Source organism: Poecile atricapillus, chromosome 1 (genome assembly GCF_030490865.1).
Source record: "Poecile atricapillus isolate bPoeAtr1 chromosome 1, bPoeAtr1.hap1, whole genome shotgun sequence".
Classification (NCBI taxonomy): domain Eukaryota; kingdom Metazoa; phylum Chordata; class Aves; order Passeriformes; family Paridae; genus Poecile; species Poecile atricapillus.
This window is the reverse complement of record NC_081249.1, coordinates 81,973,645-81,994,422: the sequence shown is the minus strand read 5'-3', so window position 1 is coordinate 81,994,422 and position 20,778 is coordinate 81,973,645. Positions and strand designations below refer to the sequence as shown.

General features: G+C 46.9%; 2 protein-coding genes across 2 annotated transcripts in view; one reads left to right on the top strand and one right to left on the bottom strand.

Moving 5' to 3' along the window:
- Nucleotides 1–9,470: 9,470 nt before the first annotated feature.
- On the top strand, nucleotides 9,471–11,387 carry FAM181B (family with sequence similarity 181 member B). The gene has a single exon (XM_058849300.1). It carries the CDS (start codon nucleotides 9,547–9,549, stop codon nucleotides 10,582–10,584), a length of 1,038 nt encoding a protein of 345 aa, XP_058705283.1. The 5' UTR covers nucleotides 9,471–9,546; the 3' UTR covers nucleotides 10,585–11,387.
- Nucleotides 11,388–18,916: 7,529 nt separating this feature from the next.
- The window catches only part of ME3 (malic enzyme 3), a 118,402-nt gene continuing 116,540 nt past the window's right edge, over nucleotides 18,917–20,778 (bottom strand). The window contains exons 12-14 of the mRNA XM_058862278.1: nucleotides 20,552–20,725; nucleotides 20,031–20,129; nucleotides 18,917–19,210 (exon numbers count right to left, since the gene is read on the bottom strand). Of these exons, the coding sequence (XP_058718261.1) occupies nucleotides 19,049–19,210; nucleotides 20,031–20,129; nucleotides 20,552–20,725 (435 nt within the window). The 3' untranslated portion in view covers nucleotides 18,917–19,048. The remainder of the gene's footprint in view (nucleotides 19,211–20,030; nucleotides 20,130–20,551; nucleotides 20,726–20,778) is intronic.

Genomic DNA, 20,778 nt, shown 5'->3' with positions numbered 1-20,778 from the left:
AATTATGGATATTTTGATATATTAGTAGACTTTCTAAGCCTAGAAGTGTGAGTAGGACGGATTAGATGACTTGGAGATTTTGGAGAGAGGTGTGCTCTGTGTTTTTTCCCATTCCAACTTTGGTCCCAGTCCAGTTTAAACCGGCAATGAACAAAAGTTACTGGATGGGAGTTTCCTCCTCAAAAAGGAGTGTGGTGACCTCTGAATTTCTAAAAACCATTTTCAGGACATTATGGGCAACTGCCTGCACTGGCTTGACACTCCAATGGATGTTGGGTCAAGTTGGCTGGTGCCCTGAGCTCTTCAGATCTGGTTGAGATTAGTTTGGTTAGGTTGATAATGGGGCCTTTTTCTAGGTCAGCAAGAAAACAAGGTCAACAGCATCACTGAAATAGGGCGGGGAAGTTACTCTGGAGATGCCTGCTGCTCCCCATGAATAAGAGATTAGGGATGAGATCATGTGGGGTCCTCTCTGACAACCACAATCAATGGCTTCTGAGTATTTCTTGTTTGGTTGTCAGTGTCTGTATTTGGCAATCTGGTGGGCAGGGTCTTGTGGTCCTTACTGAGGTCCTTGCTGAGCTGGATCGTGGCTGTGGCGATGGCTGTCCCTGTTCAGGCTGGCACAGCCGAGCTCCTCTTGTGGAGGGAACAATGAGACCCTTGCACAGCGCACCCGAGGGAGGGTGGGAAGCAAACAACCCTTCCATCCTCCAGCTCCAAGGAACCCCTGAGAGCGCAGGAAGGAAGATGAGAGCATGGAGACACGAAAAGGGAAAACTTGAATGTGGTGATGGAGGCCCAAGCCATGGAGAAGGGTGCTGCCAGACCCCACCTCACAGGAACCCTGCAGCCCCCAACACGCCTGGCGGTCCAGACACGCTAGGCAGGAGCAGCACGTTCCCACCGCCGGGTGCGCCGCGATATGACGGCGTGCCAAAGGATCTTTAGGAGCTGAAGAGGGGGGGAATATCCTGGCATAGAATTTAAAATGTGCTCTAACCTTTTCTGCAAACTGAAAGCAAGAAAAATGCTCATAAAACTAGTCTTTGTGCACAGAAAGAAGTCCGTTTTTACACTGTTGCTAAGTTCCTTATTGTTTTCTGGCTGTTTTTTGTGTTTCTGTGGCAGCCTTTTCTGTGGGCCTCTTTCAGTGACTTAGCTATATTGGCCTGCAGATAATTAGATCAGTGCTATCATTTTCACTGTCCTTTTTCCTCTGGAGCTATTTGCATGATAATGGCAGTTTGTGCGACTCTCTCCCTCCGTCTCCCTCTCTCTTTTAAACAGACACCATTTCTAAACATGAAATAATTCAGGGAACAATCTGTGAGTGGCTCTGTTAAGAAAAGACTGAAAACATCTGGTTAAGAAAACATTTCTAGTAACCAAGAATCCAATATTTATGTCAGCTATAGCTTTAAAAGAGGTCTTTTCTTAAAAGCATTTTTAGTCTGTATTTTACTCTATATACAGTATTGGCTGTATGCAAAGCTCCTAACCACAGTATACTCCCACTCTGGGTATATATGTCTTTATTATATGTTTATGTAGACAATTTATAGGCAAATAAAACATTAAAATCTAAACTCCTAATGAAACCTATGACAGGTACCATTTAAAAGGCAGCTGTGCCCCACAGACTGGTTCTGAACCCCTCTTGCTGTGAACAAAGTCTTTTGTTCCACAAGATATGCCCAAATCTAGGCAGGAGAGCAAACCCATTGAAACCCAGAGCCTGGCCTGGGTGACTGACACTGGTGTTGTGGTGATTTAGGGTCTGGGGCTTCCCATGAGAGAATGTATCGTGGCCAAGGAAGCTCTTTGTGCAGGAGTAGGCTCTCCAGCCACGCCCAGGTCCTGAAGACCAGTGGCCATCTCAGCCTCCAAGCTGTGCCACACCACTGAGAAGACTATTTTTACTGTAAGAAAGGAGTCCAATGCCTGCTCCTGATGAGATTGAACTCCCTGCAGACATACCTCAGCAAGGGAGAAAATAAATAGTGAAAAAAAAATAAATAGAGAATTAATAAAATTGGTCCTGGTATCTGACGACCATGAAATTAATTTGGGATTTTGATTTCCCTGCAGCAGCTCAGACAAGGAACATCAGCTGTCCTACACCTGGTAATTTTTCACATAGATCTTCATATCACCCTGGCAAAAATGTATTCCTGATCTTGGAGGGCCCCTCAGAACAGCCCAGTGCTGCAGCGAATGGGTGGCAAGGTTGGGAAAAGAAAATAATATTTGCCTGTTGAGTTAAGCTTATTAAAGATGATTTGAAATTTCCTAATAGGCAATTTTTGATAGGCAAAACTGGACACAGTTTTGATAGCTTTCTAAGTTAAAAATAAAGCAATTAAAATTTCCACAATTGTTTTTCTTTTTATGAGAAAAAGATTCTTGTAAAGAAACAGGGTTTAACCAGTTTTCATTTATTTCAATTAATTAAATAATAATAATTATTATTTAAATACCGGAATATGTTGCTGAACAGTACTTTTACAGATGAACTTGTGCTGCAAATATCTCATAAAAATTGTAACCAGAAAAAAAATTCTCTGTTGGTAAATATGTGTGAGGATTTGGCTCTGTTGTTGTCTGCCATGGAGTCACGCAGAATCACAGAATGGTTTGGGTTGGAAGGGACCTTAAAGGTCTAATTTCAAAACCCTACCATGGGCAGGGACACGTTTCAGTAGGCCAGACTTCTCAGAGCCTGGCTTGGAACACTGCCAGGGCTGGGACATCCTCAGCCTCTCTGGGCAATCTATTCCAGAGCCTCACCAGCCTCACAGTAAAGAATTTCTTTCTTATAGCTAACCTAAACCTATCTTCTTTCAGTTGAAAGCCGTTCCCTCTTGTCTTGTCACTCCATGCACTTGTGAAAAGTCCCTCTCCATCTCTCTTGTATGAGACTGTTCAAGGTGCTTCAAAGTTTCCCCAGAGCCCTTGCCTCTTCAGGCTGATCCATCAGCTGAGCTGCACCAGGTTTGTTTGAGAGACATAAAGGAGTAGGAAAAGTTACAAAAGCACTGCCACTGCTGTGGTCAGAGGTACCTGCAAATCACCTTCAAGTCAGAGAGAAGTCACCTCCAAGTCAGCAGGGCTGAAGCATCATTTGAGAGCTGCCCAGAGTGGGAGAGAGTCCTGATCCCAGGCCACAGGAGAGCTGGAAGGACAAGCAGAGTTCAGCTCATAGCTACATGGAGCAAAGATGCCACAAATCACATGGAGATTTTGGCATGGGGTTTCCTGGCTCAAGAAAATTGATTAACAGAAAATTGAAAAACAGAAGGCAGAGACAGGGACTCACTTTCCAAAGTCATGAGAATTGCTGATGTCCAGAAATTCTGAACATGAGATCCATCAACCAGAGTGATTCATCACTTAACGAAATTCAGTGGAAATGGCCTCACTGGGAATTGGACCAGGTCCTTACTTCAGAGCATAAATCCTGAAAGAGATGGCTTCTTTCTGAAACACTGTTGCCAAGCCGTGTGTGACCATGATCCCACCCCAGACAGCAGCTGCCCCTCCTGTGCTCTCCCCAGTGTTGTGTGGTCAGACCTCTCAGGGACACCAAACACCTTTGGTATCACTGGCCATTCTGAGAGACGTGAAGGCTCTTTTGTAGCCTTTTTAAATTCTCACTATTTGCATCAGGCAAGGTGTGAGGAGCTCTTGTCCTCCCCAAAGCCACACAGCCCCTTCCCAAGGCCATGTAGCACCTCCTCAAAGCCTGCCAGGGACCAGGAGATCAAACAAGCTGGTTCCTGCCAAGCCAAGCCAAGCCAAAAAAAAAAAACATTAGAGGGAAGATAGTCTGCAGCAAACAAGACAGTGCCTGACTTTACTTGCTGTCTGATAGCATTTCACATTTCTTCCAAGCAGCAACCTGCACTCCTAGAGAAGTAAAGGAAGGAATTTGATCCTAACCCCCACACATTTACCTTCAGAAATGTCTCTGAGTGAAGATAAAACACTTAAAATTTCAAGGAATACACAAGAACTGAGAAAAAAAAAAAAATCCCCCTCAAATGTATGAAAAGTAGCTTCTTAATATTTTTATGTATTTGTAAATGTTTCTTCATTGTATATTTCTACCAGTAGCCAAGTACTGGATTATGAGCAGGACTTACTGAAAAAAAATTATAATTTCAACCTCCAAAACTCTTTCCTGAAGATACATGCAAGTGGTATTTTTTGCACAGCTCTTGCATTGATGTGTCACCAGCACTAGAGGTGGCTTATCAACTTACAAAAGGCATTATTTTTTGACAGACAAGTTCATGATTTTGCAATTCTTCTGCTCCAGGTAATTTATAATCAAACTTTAAATAACTATGGACAATTCAGGTGGAAGACTGACATATTTCAGCTGATTTCAGCATTCTTCCTGAATGCTCCATGTTTTCAGAGTATGAAAAATTATTAAGCCCAGTGAAGGTAGCTTCAGTAAAGAGCTGAAAGCCTGCTGCCATCACCTTATGTATTATATACAATATTTGAACAAAAATCACAATAGCATGAGGAAGATGAGGATTTCTCCAATCAGGAAGTTTATGTAAGGAAAAAAATAGCTACAATGTGAAATGTGAAATGTGAAAGCAACACTAAGTTTTTTAAGCTGGTGCTGAGGTTTCTTTTCAGATGAGCTGCCCCAGGAATTAGGTTTCAACACGGTCCCTTCCCCATTGCATACTTCTTCTGATTTTCTTGTCCTTAACCTTCCAGTCTACCCTCACACAGATAGATTCTCTTCACAATATTTCATATATAAAGCATAGAATACAGGAGAGGAACAGGATTTAAAACTGTCTAGAAGAAGGAGAGTGAGATGTGATGGAAGAGCTGATTCACTGCTCCAGGTTTACACTGGAGTAACCCCACTGAAATAAGGAATTTCACTCCTCCAAAACTGTGACTTGGGTCAGGCTCAGCTGAATGATAGATTTTTGTATTCATTCAGAAGTTTAAATGGAGTCTCCCATGTGTGCCTGTTTTTCAGCTGAGTCCTGCACACCTCACATAGGCAAAACAACCTCTGCATTATGAGCAACATGATGACAGAACTGGACGCTGAAGGACTGGACTGCATAACACCACAGAATTTCAGAAAATACTGGCAAACTGGAAATTAAGTGTCTCCCTAATGACTTCATGAACTCAGCTCCAGTGGAAAGTTTGCCTATATAAAGTTGATGGGATGAGGGATCTACATACAAATATTAAATTTACGTTACAGGGTGTAATTTGGCTTAAGAGGAATGTGCCTTTCATCTCTCCTGATTTTATTGAGTATTTTATTGCAATTCTTTCTTTATTAGTGGGAAAGCAAACCAGTATGTTTTAAAATTGTTCCCACTGTTGTGAGTATAAACTTCCTGAAGATTTTAGCCTGTTTGCAAGAGATTGACTAAAATAAAGAATTTTTTTTTTTTAGGTCAACATTTTCTTCTGGCAGACTGAGCCTGAAGTGCACTTTATTTCCCTTTAATTTAACAGCTCCAGCAGCTTTTCCAGTTAAATCGACTGTTCATTATTGAGCCCATTTATGAAGGGCTGTGCAGTGCAGTTTAATGAATCCCTGGCACAAAGCTCCCTTTCAGTGTAGGGAAAGAATAGCAGCCTATTTAGGTCCTGTAGGGCTGTATGTCAAAGGCTGCCTATAATACTTGTCAGGGAAGGGCAGAAATTCCCACTGATATAAGAATGTGCAAGAAATCAACTTTCACAACCAACTCGCCGATTAAGACGCGATCAGGAAATGAGTCCGTAGGTTGGGAGCGGTGACACCTGTTTGGGCAGCCAGATTTTCCCATAACTCGATAACCATATGGGCCATACAACCAGGAAGGAAAAAAAAAAAGCCCTCCCTCCCCTGTCGCAGAGATTTTCTTACTTCACGCTGCCTTCCTGATGCCACGATGAAAGGAAAATGGGTGTTGTGAATTGTGAGAGCTGGGCTCAGTGCTGGATTTGGTTTGCCTTCCCTAGGAGAAGGTTTTCCTAGTGAGCATAAAATCATGGAACAGTTTGGGTTGGAAGGGACTGAAAAGATCACCTGGTTCCAGCCTCCCTGCAGTGAGCAGGGACATCTTCAACAAGACCAAGTTGCTCAAAGCCTCATCCACCTGACCTTGAACACCTCCAGGGATGGGAAATCAACCACCTCTCTGGGCAACTTGTGCCAGTGTTTCACAACTCATCATAAAACCTTTCTTCCTTATATCAGCCTGAATCTATTTCCTTTTGGTGATGAGGAACAGTGTGAGATGTTCAGGCTGAATCCTGGTGGGATCCTGCCCCTGCGTGGCAGAGGATTTACCCTGGGGTTGGACACTGAGATGGGCGGCCCCATGGGCATCAGGAGGGCAGACAGAGCTTCTGCAACTGGCTCCAGTGAGGAGCTGCTCCACAGAAGTGCTGGCACTGTAACGTGGCCCTCAACAATGCAAGGTTTCCTTGCTTGTGGAAACTGCTCTCCTTTCTGTCCAGCTTGGTCTGCAAGGAAAACAGATTGTTCTTCTTGTGAAGGGCTTGATTGCGTGGCCATGAGCTCAATCTATGGCCAGAGCAAAGCCTTAGTGATCAGGGCATGCCCCTACTCCCTTTGATTCTCCGAGTGACTGTGCCCTGGTTCTCTAAAAAAGCCAAGCTTGATGCCAAGGGTGTTACTCTCAGAAGCCTTGGTTCAGCCCCCAGAGGGGGTTGAGATGCTGCTCCCTATAACAAGCAAGAAAATTAACAAAACCAGATAAATTTCCTACACAAAAGTGGGCAAAAAATAGCAGTAGAACCCCTGGAACCCCTTAGTAAGCACTGAGTGCTCTCCTGTGGGATGAAGGTTTGGGGAGGTGGAAGTAATTATGCAGCCACTTCACTCACCTCAGTCTCTTGGGGGTAAAGTGGAGGGAAAAGGACATCTGGTCCAAAATTTTGTCTGGGGTTGGGGGTATTTTGTGGGTCTAATCCCAGCATTTCCTGGACATCAGACCCTGCTAGTGAGCTGAGGTGGACAGCTGGGCCCGAGAGTCACCCTGCGTGGGCTGAGCATCAGCATCCTCAAAGTGCATAGGTAGAATACAAGCAGGCTCACACAGCTGCTGGAAAAGAGAGATGTTTTGCAGGAATAACCAAACTGCTATTTCCTTGGAAAAAAAAAAAAAAATAAGTTTCTTTACAAGTTGTTGACATCATGTGGCTTAGCAAATTTCCCTCCAGGCATTGCCCAACTTGGGGTAATCAGCTCTGCCTGAGAGAACACGGAGAATAAGCATGTTTAATGCAATTATGAAGGCTTTCTAAATCTCCAGATCTGGTTGAGAATATGTAAATTCGGCTGCTTAGCACAACTGAATGCAAACGTTCCTTTGCATGCCTGACAATTGTTTTAATACTCTCCAAGTTTTAGGAGGTAATAAAGTCTCCCGCTAAACCGTAGCTGAGCTATCAAAGCTGTTTAATTGAATGAATTCAGCCTTACAGAAGAGAAGCTGGGGCTTTCAGCTCTTTTTTATCTGAGCCACCGGATATTTAGCCACTCTGCATATAATACCACCCAGACTCATTAACAAACCCTTTAGACAAGCCATGGAATATTGCTGCTACGATGCTGAAGCAGATACTAATTTGAGGACAACTTTGTTGCTGCTCTATTTAAATAATTTTGTGTTGCTCAGATAAGAAGCAGTCCCAGACTGCCTGCACAGCCCATGAAGGATAGCGACCCCCATTTTCTAGACCCATGTGCAGTTCGAAGTGGCCTCACAGGGGATGCAAAACTATCTAGTGGAGCATACAGGGGATGTACACGTTGTTCTTTACATTTCCCCATCAATAAGGGAGCTTGGAGCAGGCTGCAAAGCTTGACAGGGTTTGACAGGGCCTGAGGGTAGCAGATCGGGCCGCTAATCCCTGTCAGTTGTATCTGAGCTAAGCAGTTTAAATCCACCTTCTATGTAGACATATTCATTCTGACATGGAGAGGTACATAAACTTCCCATAGCCCTCTGCCTACCAGTGGTTTTTGGCTTCAATTACACAGTTACACTCACAGCAAGTTCCCAACTAAGAGACTCTGGGAGACTCCAGCTAAGCAAGTTTTGCAAAGGAGACCTGGTCCAGATGTGCCAGCACCAGAGCCAAGGCTGTGCCTGGGGCTGTGAGGTTCTGCCTGCTGCTGGGACCCTGCTGAGACCTGCTGAGGTGCTGGTGAGAGATCAAGAAAATCAGCCTACTTGTTTTGTAGAAGATATTGAGCCTCCTTTTCTTTTCATGAAAGACATGCTTTCTCCTCTTTTCTCCTTGCAATACTTGCTTTGTATTCAACAAGTGTTTCAAACCACAGTTAGGTGAATTTGGCTGGTTTTTCCATTTTACCACTAATTACAGTCCTAGAAGCCTGTCTCACTTCCCTTCTGCAGTTTTTCCTTCCAATACAAAAGTGCTGTATTTCTAATGAATTGATGCAGACCATGAAAACCCACTTATATTTAATTCCAAATCAGATATGGATCTTCATTCAAATTTGGACATATAAAATCACTGAACATAAATTTGGAGCTGTGTTGAGAGTTGTTCTGCATCAATGTAAGAGTTTTCTGAAGGCAAATTGAAATACCTTTCCCCCGTAAAAAAGACCAGATAGTTCCTTCAGGAGCTGTTACCAGTACTTAAAGTAGCCACTTCACTAATTTTTCTGCCCTCCATATGGAAGATATATACTGCTGCTTCACTAAATCCGTGTGACACCAGAAGCATGGTGGTCAAGTGGAAGGTGTCCCTGCCCACTGTTGGGGAATTGGACTCGATGATCTTTGAAGTCCCTTCCAATCCAAACCAATACATGATTCTGTGAATTTAACTCCATGCACCCCAGTAATTTGAAATCTCTACTGGATCACAGCTCTAGATTTTCTAAACACATGACTAGACAGAGAATATGCTATGTAATGTGCATAGCAATGAGCCTGGAAAAAAGCATCCTTTACAAATCAGTCTAAGTGTGTGTATCCTGGCGGCTGTCAGAGCAAGAGCATGTCCCCGTGCCCTTGCACCCCGAGCTGTGCAAGCGCCGGACCTCACCCCAGACAGAGGAACATGTTTTCTGCCTGAAAACATGAGCAGCTTCAGGAGGGGGGAGCAAGACTGATGGGGTCTGAAGGATGCCGTGCCCGTGCTCTGGGGTGCCAGCGTGTGTTTGGTCAGGGGATGCCTGTGCACCTGTCCCGGGGTGCCTGCGTACTCCTGTCCGGCGGGGTCGCGTATCTGTCCTTCGGCGGGTGTGCCCAAGCCCTGGGATGATGCTCATCCCGCCCGGGTCGGTCGGTCGGTGGGTGGGTGGGTGCGGCCAGCCCGGGTCGGGGCTGCCGGCGGGGAGGCGGGGAGGGCCGGGGCCAGCCCCGCTCTGATCCCTCCTCCTCCTCCTCCTCCTCCTTCCCCGCCCGCCGCCTTTTCCCCGCTGCCGCTGCCGCCGCCCGCCGGGCGCATCCCAGCGGAGTCCGTCGGAACTCGGGGCGGCGGCGTTCGCCGCCGGCCATGGCCGTGCCCGCCGCGCTGCTCAGCCCCCACCACCTCCTCTCCTTCTGCTTCCCCGCCGCCGGCGGGCTCCTGGGCTATGCCGACCTGGAGAAGGGCTACGAGGGCGGCGGCGGCGACGCGGGGGACTTTAGAGAAGCCACCCGGGACCTGCTCAGCTTCATCGACTCGGCTTCCAGCAACATCAAGCTGGCGCTAGACCGGCCGGTGAAGTCCCGGCGGAAGGTGAACCATAGGAAGTACCTGCAGAAGCAGATCAAGCGCTGCACCGGCATCATCGCCCCGCCGCCGCCCGCCGCCTGCCCGCCCTCCGCCTGCCCCGCCCGGCCCCCGCCGCGCCGGGAGCCCGCGCAGGCGGCCGGCAGCAGCCTCCAGAGCAAGAGCCTGGCCGCCCTCTTCGGCTCCCTGCAGCGGGGCCGGGGCGCGGCGGGCGGCGCCGAGGCGAAGGCGGGCGGCGGCGGCGGCGCGGGCGGCGGGGAGAAGGCGGCGGGCGGCCCGCGGAAGGTGCCGCTGCGGGACCGCAACCTGCCGCCCTCCTTCTTCACGGAGCCGGCGCTGCCCGGCCCCGCCGCCCGCGGGCCGCCCGCCAAGGAGCCGGAGAAGGGCGGCGGGGGCGCGGAGGCCACCGAGTTCTTCGAGCTGCTGTGCCCCGAGTACGGCGCGCTGCTGCCCGAGCACGCCGCCCCGACCGACGCCTTCGGCGGCCGCCTGCCCGCCGAGCTGGGGCTGGAGCACGGGCTGTACGAGCTGCCGCTGCCCGCCGGGCCGCACCCGCTGCTGGGCGGGCTGCTGTACCCCGAGCCGCCCTGGAGCCCGGCCGCGCCCTGCAGCCCGCCCAGGAAGGCTCCGGCCGAGCCGCTGCGCCCGCTCTACCCCGGCGGCGCCGAGCCCGTGCCCGGCGGGGGCGGGGGCGAGGAGCCCGGCGGGCACCTGCCCGCGGGGTTCGCCCCCTTCTTCCCCGAGTGCCCGCTGCCCCCGCCGCAGCCGCCCTACGACTACGGCGGCGGGTACCACCGCGGGGGCTACCCCGGGCTCTAGGGCGGCCGGGGCTCGGGGACCGGCGAGGCGGGGAGCGGAGCCCGGAGCCCCCGCGGGGGCGGGCGGACGGACGCTGGGACAGCGCGGGGGCCGCACGGAGCTCCGCACGCCCCGCTGCGTGTGAGAGCCCCGCACCCGAAACCGCGGCCACGGCCCCCGCAGGATTCACCCTTCAGCACTGCCAGTCTCCTCCTGCGGTTTGGGCGACGCTGCAAATAAAATGTGAAACTCTGGGTTTCTTCAGGTGTTTCTGTACTGGCCGGTGCTCCCCTTTCATCCTCCTTCCTTAGGGGCCAGGGCCTGGCTGGCTGTAGGCGACGCGGGGACAGGGGCTGCGCTCCTCGGAGGTCGCGGGGACCGCTCGTCAATGATTCCAGTGTAAAACTAAAGCTCGTGTCAACACCTGAGGTGCGTTTAACATTTTTCCCAGGCTCACGATTGTCACGAGTGCTGGCAGGTATTCAGCTGAGGACACAAAGGCAAGAAAATGAAGCAAAATTAAAAATGCTGCTACCAAAACTCAGTGTCCTGAAATTTTAACAGCATCTTGCAGGATCTTGCAAACGGCAATTTACAGCGATTCGTAAGTTAATTGATGGTGTAAGTTCGGGACAAAAATGTACTGTAGCCACTGCGGCCATGTGATTCCTACAGACTGTTGGATTTCTTCCAGGAATGTGTCAAAGCTCAGAAAGCAATGCGCTTCGTCTCATTGTGTACAGGAGATTATCTGATAATCATTTAAGTTATGTAAAAGAGTCTATGATAGGTCCTATAAAAATAAAGCTACACAATAGATCCGAGATGTGTGGTTGTTACTGCTGGTGAGATGCGGCGTTCAGGGGGCTTTCACCGTGCATCCATCCTCTGTAATGGTTTCTTGGCAGGAGTTAAGACAGGCAGCGGGTTTTGTCTTTTCTAAGTCTTTTGAAATGTTGTATTTTATCCACAGGGACCCGTGCTCGTTTTGCCTTCATTTGTACCGTCGGTTTCTCTAACTTCATAGAAAGAAAGGAGCGATAATAATGCTACAAAGTCAAGGGATGAAAATTGTTACAGTTATGAAAACAGATTAAAATACTTGGAGGTTCCTATTGAGATGCAAGTTTTCAAAGGCAATCTCGCAGTCTGGCTCCCTGCCAGCCCCATGTGGATTGTTTGTTTTTTAAACGGGATCCACATAGGGATCAGCCTGGGGTTTTACCCTCGGTGGTGACAAATCCTTGTGCCTTCTGCGTTTTAAAAGATAATGTGAAATGTAAAGCAATTTTTTTCATTCTTCAACCCAGATTTAACTTTTAAGAGATTTAGGGTCAGCATGCTTGGAAGTGTGGAGAGGTGAAGCAAAATCCTTTGGAAATAAACTGAGATAATTTGTTTTGTCAAATGTTTTAATTTTACTTTTGAAAGTGAGAGCTGTAACTGCTGCCTCCCCTTTCCTCCCCACAAGCTGCCCAAGGTCTCCACAAGCTGTACAGAAAGGAGCCACCACGGATGAACATCCACATCTGATAGCTGAGTGCTGTTGAGGAAATGCACTTTTCGCGAACAATTTTGCAGCAGTTTATTTCACTCAGCTTCTCGAGAATGAGGATCAATGGGCAGCCTGTCCAGCCAAGGTAGCTACAAATTAGGTTAATCCTGCCGTGCTGCTGCTGTTGATGATGGGACAATGTTCTGCTCTGTCAGCTCTGTCCTGCCTTCTTCAGTTTGGCAAACCTCCCAGTCTGCATTGGTGAGCTGCACACTGCCAGCTCCCAGCAGAACTTGCATCTGAGACTGGGCAAGACCAGCTGAGGGGTTATTTCAGGTGGAGATGCATTGTATTATTTTTTTTTGTTTGTTTAGCTCCTGCTTCAAGCATGTGAATTTGCAGCATGTCTTGGCAGCTGCTAAGAATATTTCAGCCTGATGATGCTGTGCTAACAATCTCAGTACCCGCTTTTCTCCCCTGAGCTGCGCACCTAAGATTTGTTTCAGCAGGCCAGGCAAATGATGGGAGAGCTGATAATGCACTGGTCTCTGCTAAGGAACAAACACACCTTTTTAGGGTTTATCTCATAAGCTCAGTAGGCAAAAGTGTATGAACTGGGGATTTCATCCTGAAGACTTTATAACCTGTCCTGTCAGCTGTCTCACAGATGTCAGTGAGATTTTGCTCAGAAAAAGTAAACAAGAGGCTTTCAGAAATTGGTTCTGGGATAGACGTTGCAAACCGGGTCTGACTGCCTACAGACCTCACCTTCTTATTCCAAGTAGCCCTGAAGGGCCACAAATCTGACCAGCTGGTGGCTTTTGCTCATTTGGTGCTCTTCTGCCATGTAGAAGGTGACCTGTGGTGCTCAGAAGCATCAATCAGCCTTCTTGGGTTAGACCTTGTCTAAAACCAGTGGGAGAAGCAGCTCTGAGGGTGCCAGCAGAGCTGGGCTGATCCAAGGCTGGGGTGGCAGCCCATTCCCAGGGCTGCCAGGTTGGGAAGGTTCTTTGTGGGCTTGCAAGAGCTTTGGGTCAGGCTCTGGGAATCAGGCTGACTGAGCAGAAGCTGCAGAAGTCTCTTCAGCTTAGCCTCTATCCTGCTATAGTTCCTTAAGGGGGATGTTCAGATTATAGGGGCTTGCACTGAAAGAAAAAAAAAGATATCTAGAAATCAGTGTTCTTCAAAAGTATGGTTACATTGCTGCCAGAGGATGTATTTGTATTTGAGGAGTACCTGGCATGGGAAGTCTGATAAGCCTGGAAAGGAGCTTACAACAGCTTTCCCCCACAACACAGACCAAACAAAGAACTTTTGTGTAACTCCTGAGGAGCGCTGGAGGCCCTCTCCCCACTGTGGAGGTGGTGAGGGCACCTGAAGAGCCCAGGGGTTGCCATCTAGTGAGGCTGCATCTTTGATCTCCTTTGTGCATGTGTGGGCTCTTTTTGTTGGGTTGTTTCCCCCAGCTTGAATAGAGCAGGCAGTGAAAACATCACCTAATAGTCTTGCTCAGAAGCACCCTTGGGAAATTGTTTTCTCTTCTGAAACGCTGAAGATCATCATCCTAAGCATCTGCAAGAATAAAAGCTTTTGTAATTGAGCAAGATATTTTGGGTTTTTTTATGCACTTTTATAAGAAGTCTGTCCCTAAGGACTAAAGCTGATTCTTCTGTCTTAAAAGAAGTGTGTCCCTTTGATAGGAAACGGGTTCTGTTTGGTTGGATCGAGGTCAGACTACCAAACTATTTAATTTTACAAAGCCTGCACTGAGTTTCTCAGATACACTAAAGTCCATTTTATTGTTTGTGTATTTTACACATACTGGCTGATGTTACTGGAGATTTTGATGGGTAAGCATACATTAATTTTTCATATATAGTCAAAGATGATAAAGGGGGATGACTTGATTCTCATTTTAAATGAGGGAATCTTAACCTTTTCTTATGGTGATTTACTGACAAATAAGTAAGGGTTCACCATGAATAATTACTACTGTGCCTCAGTATTTTGTGACTTAAATGGTCTGGGTCTATTCCAAAACCACTTTCAGAAAGCAGAAAGATTCCTTGTTTTAAAGTGTTTTGAAGCAGGCTCATTAACTATTTCATGGCCTGAGCTTGGGAATGCTCTAGTACAGCCTGGCTGTTGATGATGAGTCATCTTTGCTGAGCTTACATAGCTGATGAAAGTGTTGGTGAGGAAGATATAGAAGTTTACTGTAAACTCTTTTTGTTTTCTGACTTTCTAAATAAACTGATTTTGGCAACAGTGCAAAAACTGAAGGTCATTCTGAACTTACTGGCAACAGGAGGAAAAAGGTGGTGGAGCAATTCTGTAGAGATGTGCAAGAAATTCAGATGAGACTGTGAGAGTTAAGCCTACAAGCCTGACTATATGAAGTGAGAGCTGGGAATGCTTTTAGGATAGCCTTGTGTCAGTCAAAGAGGCTGGTGAACATTTCCTTAAAATCCAATTATATTTGTAACACATCTACATAAGCAGCTAAAAATAGAGTGTATGACAATGAGTGCCCTCTCCCCAGTTCTGTGTGGGTAAAGATTGGCAGGAGATTGCTGAAAGGTGAAGGTGTTTTATAATATTTTTCAATACTTCACTGTAACCCTGATTATCCCCTTCCTGGCAGAGAACTACTTCACCAGTCTGCCGAGTTTTAGGCTTTTATGCTTTTTGGACCCCCTCCATATGAAATGTAAATGTGTGGTCAAAGCCGTATTTTTTAGGGTTGTTATAGTTGTAGTCCACAGACCTACGGTTGTCCAGAAGATCACAGACTCAATGTCACTGCACTGCTGTCAGTGGAATGTATTTTTAATCCCTTGAATTGGCCAGTGTGGGATTTGAAGAACAGGCAGCATTTCCCAAGTGATCCTTCACCTTTCCTTCACTGAAATGGGGGAAACAATTTCTACAATATGTGTCACCCTCCCAGAGGCAGCTAAAACTGCATGATTTACCCTGTGCTCCCCAACAACACTGGGCATATAAGAAAATGTGGACTGCTCTGTACTGAGGGAGGGGGGAGGAGAAGCATCAGGATTTGTAGTAACGGGTTCTGGTGCGCCTGTTAGTGCATGTTTTGTGTGCTAGGATGTCTCCTGGTGGGCATTTTAGACTGCTTCAGCCTTAGCAGCTAATTGTAATTCATTCAATGGGCTCTGCTGAACAAATTCTGGCAAATCCTGCTGTGCTAGATGAAGAGGTGACTGTCTCCATTTTCTGCCCTCTTTACTGTAGGTCCCATCCCTTAACTACATGCTGAAGGGAACTGGACCTGTGCCTCTGTTACTACAACCTGTGATCAGTGCCCAAGTGCATCCTCAAAAGGAGGGTTTGGAGTGAAGTGGGGGCAGTTTGGCTTAGCCCAGGAATGGCTGGAGCTCAGCTCAGCCGTTTCAGCCACAGCTACGTGAAGCAAATCTGCTGTCAGACTGGGAGTGAGTTAAACCTAAAACACTGGGTAACAAATCACTTTACTGATAGCTGTAGATGGGGAATACATACTGCTCTCTCTTGGAGAAGATAGGCATAATTGTTACTAATTTTTTGTTCAGCTTCATAAAAGATAGAGGCCCACAGCTTCAACCCTCTGTACCTCCACAGTAGTGAAAGCTCAGTGAATGACTTTTAATTTGATGTTGTCACCAATACTCTTCAAACAGAACAATCCTGCCTGAGAAGCTGCTGGACCAAGGATGGTGTCACAGGAGAGATTTTGTCCCTTTTTTAGAAACTGCAGGATGTGATACAGGCTCCTCTGTACCACAGGATAAAGGAGAAATTTATAGGGACTGATCCCCATGGCTCATTTCAATGATGTAGCAGACATGATCCTTTCTGTCTTCCAAACCTCACAGTGAAGAGCTTGAGCTTGTGCAGAGTGTGCTCAGGACTCTGCTCTGGGTTCAGGTGGGCACAACACTCCAGGATGGCATTGAGAGCTGTCCTGGACCCTCCCTTAGCATGACATTCTTATTTCATTCTCTTCCCATCCCTCTTTGATGTTTTCAGCTCCCAAACTCACCAGAATGTTTCTCTGGGTACTGAGGCTGAGCACCCTGAAAGGTGATGGAGGTTCATAGTCAGTCTGTGACATCTCTGGACATCTCAGTGATTTTTCCAGACCAATCTGCAGGAGTTACAGATTAATAACATCTAGTGCTTCCACTGCTGACTGTATGATTACAGCCTGGGTGACTATGAGTTGAGCTGGACTCTGGCAGATCTTGTTTCAATTATATCAGCAGCGTTACAGTTCTGTGATCAAATTCCCTCCCATGCCAGCAGTCTCTTCCCTGCCAGTGGTTTGTCAGCTAGATTTGTTAGGTTTGGAGTAAACAGCCCTGGTATTCTCAAGATACAGAAAGCAGAGATCAGAGGAGTAAATTTTGCTGAAGTTTAAACAAGGAGAAATTCCATCCTTCTACCACCGTTTTTCATCAGTGGATAACTAATAAGGAATTTTTTGCATAGAAACACCTCACAGTAGAACTGGGCTTCAAATAACAGCTATAATTGCTTCTGTGCACTCCAATAATTGCATATAAATCAATTACCACCATTTTAGGTATTTGAACAGCTCGTTCTATGAAGAAAAACCTTTCTTTCCTGTTTAATAGCCAGACCTTTAGCTTCTTTGTTTATCCACATATCTGGGACAAATGATTCAAGCTCAGCCATTAATTAGTGATTTTATCAAGATTTTCCTTTCAGGATGGAAAGGTCATCACACCCTTGAAGTGCCAGCAAAACAAATGTCTCCCATTTGCACATGAAGTCAGGGCTTGTGAGGAAGAAACCTCAGAACATGACTTAAAGGGTAGAAGCTTAATTTAGGGTGGCTACTTGTAAGAACACGCCTGGTGTTCGTAACACAAACGTGATGGCCAGACATCCTGACTTTTTTCCTAAAGTCTGTGATTAATACTTTTTATGGCTTAGATGACCCTTAACACCTAGAGACAGCTGACAGAACACCAGGCACAGGGGCTGAAGTAAAAAGTCAGGCCAGAGGAGGATGGCCCTGACTTCAATATGATTTTTATAGTATTGTCCAGAGCCCCTTGGGTTGTCAGAGCCACACACTGGTTCCTGGATGCCCCTGGAGATAGGCCAGTGCTACAGCCTGTGGCAACTCCAAGCAATGGGCTCTCTTGGCCAATAGATGGGCCCTGCCAGGGGAGGAAGAATACGTTTCACTACAGGACAAATGCTACCTGGCTAATCCAGACCAACTGGAATTATAAATAAGATGAAATTTTGTTATATAAGAGGAGAGACATGAGTGATGAGGCAAAGAGAAGCAAAGTTGTTTTTCCTGGCAGAGGTAATTCATATATCAGGAAATTGCTAGGCTTAGTATTGTGTTTGGATGACATGATAATCCTTTCTGAGTTTGAAACAGATATTAATATTAATTAATATGCATTATTACCTGTATTTATATATTTTTTCTTGTGTTTATGCTAGTTGTATCACTGGTTTCAAATTACCTCATTTTTCAAAGAAGAAGAAGAAGAAAAAAGTTTAAGAATAGAGACTTTTCCTGCTGCTGATAGAAAAACCTGGAGCAGAGAAATCCGAAATGAGCTGCTAGAAATATCTTAACTTTAAATTAGAGAAAGCACAGCAGCTAGAAGTCCTTTCCCTACACTATTTTAGTCTCTTTTACTAGTTGATGTTCCTTGTAGGGCAGATGCGCAGCAACTCCAACTCCAGTAAGTATTCAGTAAGTATTCCCTCAGCGGGAGTTCCTTGTACAAGACTGGACAAGAAAAGAAAATTCACTGTCACTGGTTAAGTGCCTGGTAAAATGAGAGGTACGGCGGCAGGACCTTCTCTGCTGGGGAAAAGCTGTGCATAGAAGTGCTCTGCAGCCCTCAAGTGGTTCCCTTGAATTCTGCATGGGGGGAACACAGGGCCGTGGGCTTTGGCAAGGAACTCTCAGGGCAGGCATAATGCTCCCATAAAGGCTCCCACCCAACTTGCTGTGCTCCCCCAAGCCCCACCTTCCCTTCAGCCCCACCAGTGCAGGGAGTGTGTGCTGGAAGAGCTGCCAGCAACCAACCCCTCTGTTCTTTCCCAGTTCTGGTCAGGAGCACCCATCCTACTGGGATAATATTCAGTGAGGCATGACAATTGTCACAAGGCTGGGGGAGGCCTTCCTGGAACTCTGTGACACAGAGACTCCCAGGGGAGCCCTTAGCAGTGTCCATCAGGAGCTGCACCAGCAGGATGGATGGCTGTATGTGGTTTTGGGGGTGTCCTGATCTCTGGCTTGGCTGTCCCCGATAAGTCCCTTCACTCTTTTTCTCTTGAAGGGTCAAATGAACTGAGGAGGGGAGGGGGTCTGTTGTCTCCACGGGGTTGAGGGAGGTTTTGGGGTTTGTTTCTATGGGGTGTGGCAGATGATAGTGCCAGGCTGCGTGACCCATGCACCAGTTTGGGTTGGTTGAGACTACCCAACATCAGGGACTTCAGAAGCAGAAAAGAGTAGTGTTTCCCAAGTGTGCAACTCTCCCAGGGGAATGCACACACTTCCCACTACATCCAGAGAGCCACAGGCAAAGCGTGGCTGTCATGTGTGAGGGATGGCCACGTGGATTCAAGCTTCCTATGGGCATTCCCAGTATCAATGGGATTCTGTGTTTCTGAGGTGGCCCTGGTAGCTTATCCCAAGGCAGCTGAGAGCAGGCAGTATGTTAAGCAGTCAGCAATCAGCAGTGCTGACTGACTGGGATGGATTGCAGTCTGTCTCTCTCCTTGGAGTACCCACTGCCCACCCTGGACTCCATTTTATTCCCTTCTGACATGCTCCCCCAAACAAAAATCAGTGGCAAGTAAAAAACTACTTGGACTCATTTACTTTTATCATTCTGCAAGCCTAGAGGTGTGTTGTATCAGCAATATATGACATAGGCCACAGGCCACAGGAACCGATGGCAAAAAAGAGAGAACAATTCTCACAAAACATTATATATTTTGTGTTTGCGTGGCTGCGGGGGGCCACCCGTAGTCATCAAGAACAAATGAATCGTAGTCAGAACTGTACATGAGCTGTTTCACAAAGGTTTCCTTGTCTGCTGGCTCAGGGTACCAAGAAGCAAGGCCATGCTTGTAGGCCCAGTCAGCAATCTGCAAAAAAGATAAGCAAAATGAGCTGCTGAAACAATGCTGGCACGTTATGAAGTTGAAACCAACTGCAGTTTGGCCCTGTCTGTGTTGTCCTTCTTTCCTCCTCTCAGAATTGTGCAGTTTTTTCTTTTTTCTCTTTGTGAGCCAACTGGACTTCACCCTCAGTTGGGTGAGGGAATGCAAGCTGCCTGCAAGCAGTGGCTGGTGAGAAATGCACCCCTCTGGCCTGGCAGAATGGTTAGGGTGTGCAGGTGAAGAAGTAGAGCAGCCCTTTGGCCAGCTCTGTTCACACCTGTAAGCTCCTTGGCTATGCTCTGCATCCATTAGCAGCTCTGAGCAGGCCAAGGAGATTCTCAGTGGGTGTCTCTGAATTACAGATCTGATGTATACAGGGCACCAAACCCATAATTAGACAAGTCCAGATCTGGAATAGTATTTATTTACATACTTAGGTCCCTACTAAATAGAGGAGAAAAGGCTCCAAAATAGCAATTTGGAACCTAAAATCTTTTGGCTATTTGAATCATGTTTGAATTTGACTCTAAATCTCACTTTTTGAAGTGCTGAAGACTCACAGCTTCAAGCAATAAAGCAGAGCGTTGTGAGCTGTGAGGCACCCAGAATAAGAATGTATTTTTCACATACGGGTTTTTATGATGGAAAAAATCGAAGCAGCAATTATGGCCAGAGTAATTCCTGAGAATGACTGCTTTAGACTTTGGAATAAATTGAATTTAAAAAACACATACCAAAAATGATTCCGGGGCATTTTCTGCCCTCCTTACCATGTAAAGTGGAGATAAGAATGGAAAATACTCACTTTCACAGCAATTTTGAGAGACACTTCTCTGATGTTGCCTAAGGGGGGATAGAGTCTTCCTTCTGCAAGATTCTGCTCTGTCACCTCAGCAGCAATAGTCTAGAAAGAAGAGGATGGTAGTTTATAGAGATGGTCTCAAGCACATCCCACATTCCCTCACATTGCATGGTATGTGGCTGAAACCTCAGCAGCATCGGGGCTGGGACTGGTCCTGAGTGGGAACTTGTGGCCTGTTCAAACACACATTTCATCACAGACTTCAGACTGGAGCCAGAGTGGGGAAGTGCTGAGTTAGGGCAGCAGGTGTGGAGAAGGAGAACCCTGTCATGGCTCCTGCACCTCTGTAGGTGTATTGGAACCATGAGCTTTCCCTGAGCCAGGAGAAGGCTGCAGCTTTTTGCTGAGGCTGAGCCATTTCCCCTCCATGCATTGTCCTGGGCCAGATTCTTTAAAACACCTGAAGTCAATAGGTGTGCCTTTTATCATCTTTTTACAGTATCAGTTAAATGTCAGTTGGAAACCTCTGCTGTGATGAGGAAGATTTCATCAGAGATGTGCCGGATCCCGCAGGTAGTGACTCCCAGTGCTACTCCTGGAAAGACGTAGGCGTTGTTTCCTTGGCCAGGGAAGAAGGTCTGTCCACTGGGCAGGGTTACCTTTGGGAATGGACTCCCACTTGCAAATATTCCCCGGCCCTGATCAAAGAGAGAGAAAAAAGCATTCAGATTTGGAAGAGGAGTCTTGGATT

Bases quoted from the DNA above. Each gene is read 5' to 3' on its own strand.
- FAM181B (XM_058849300.1), top strand. From the start codon at position 9,547: ATGGCCGTGCCCGCCGCGCTGCTCAGCCCCCACCACCTCCTCTCCTTC.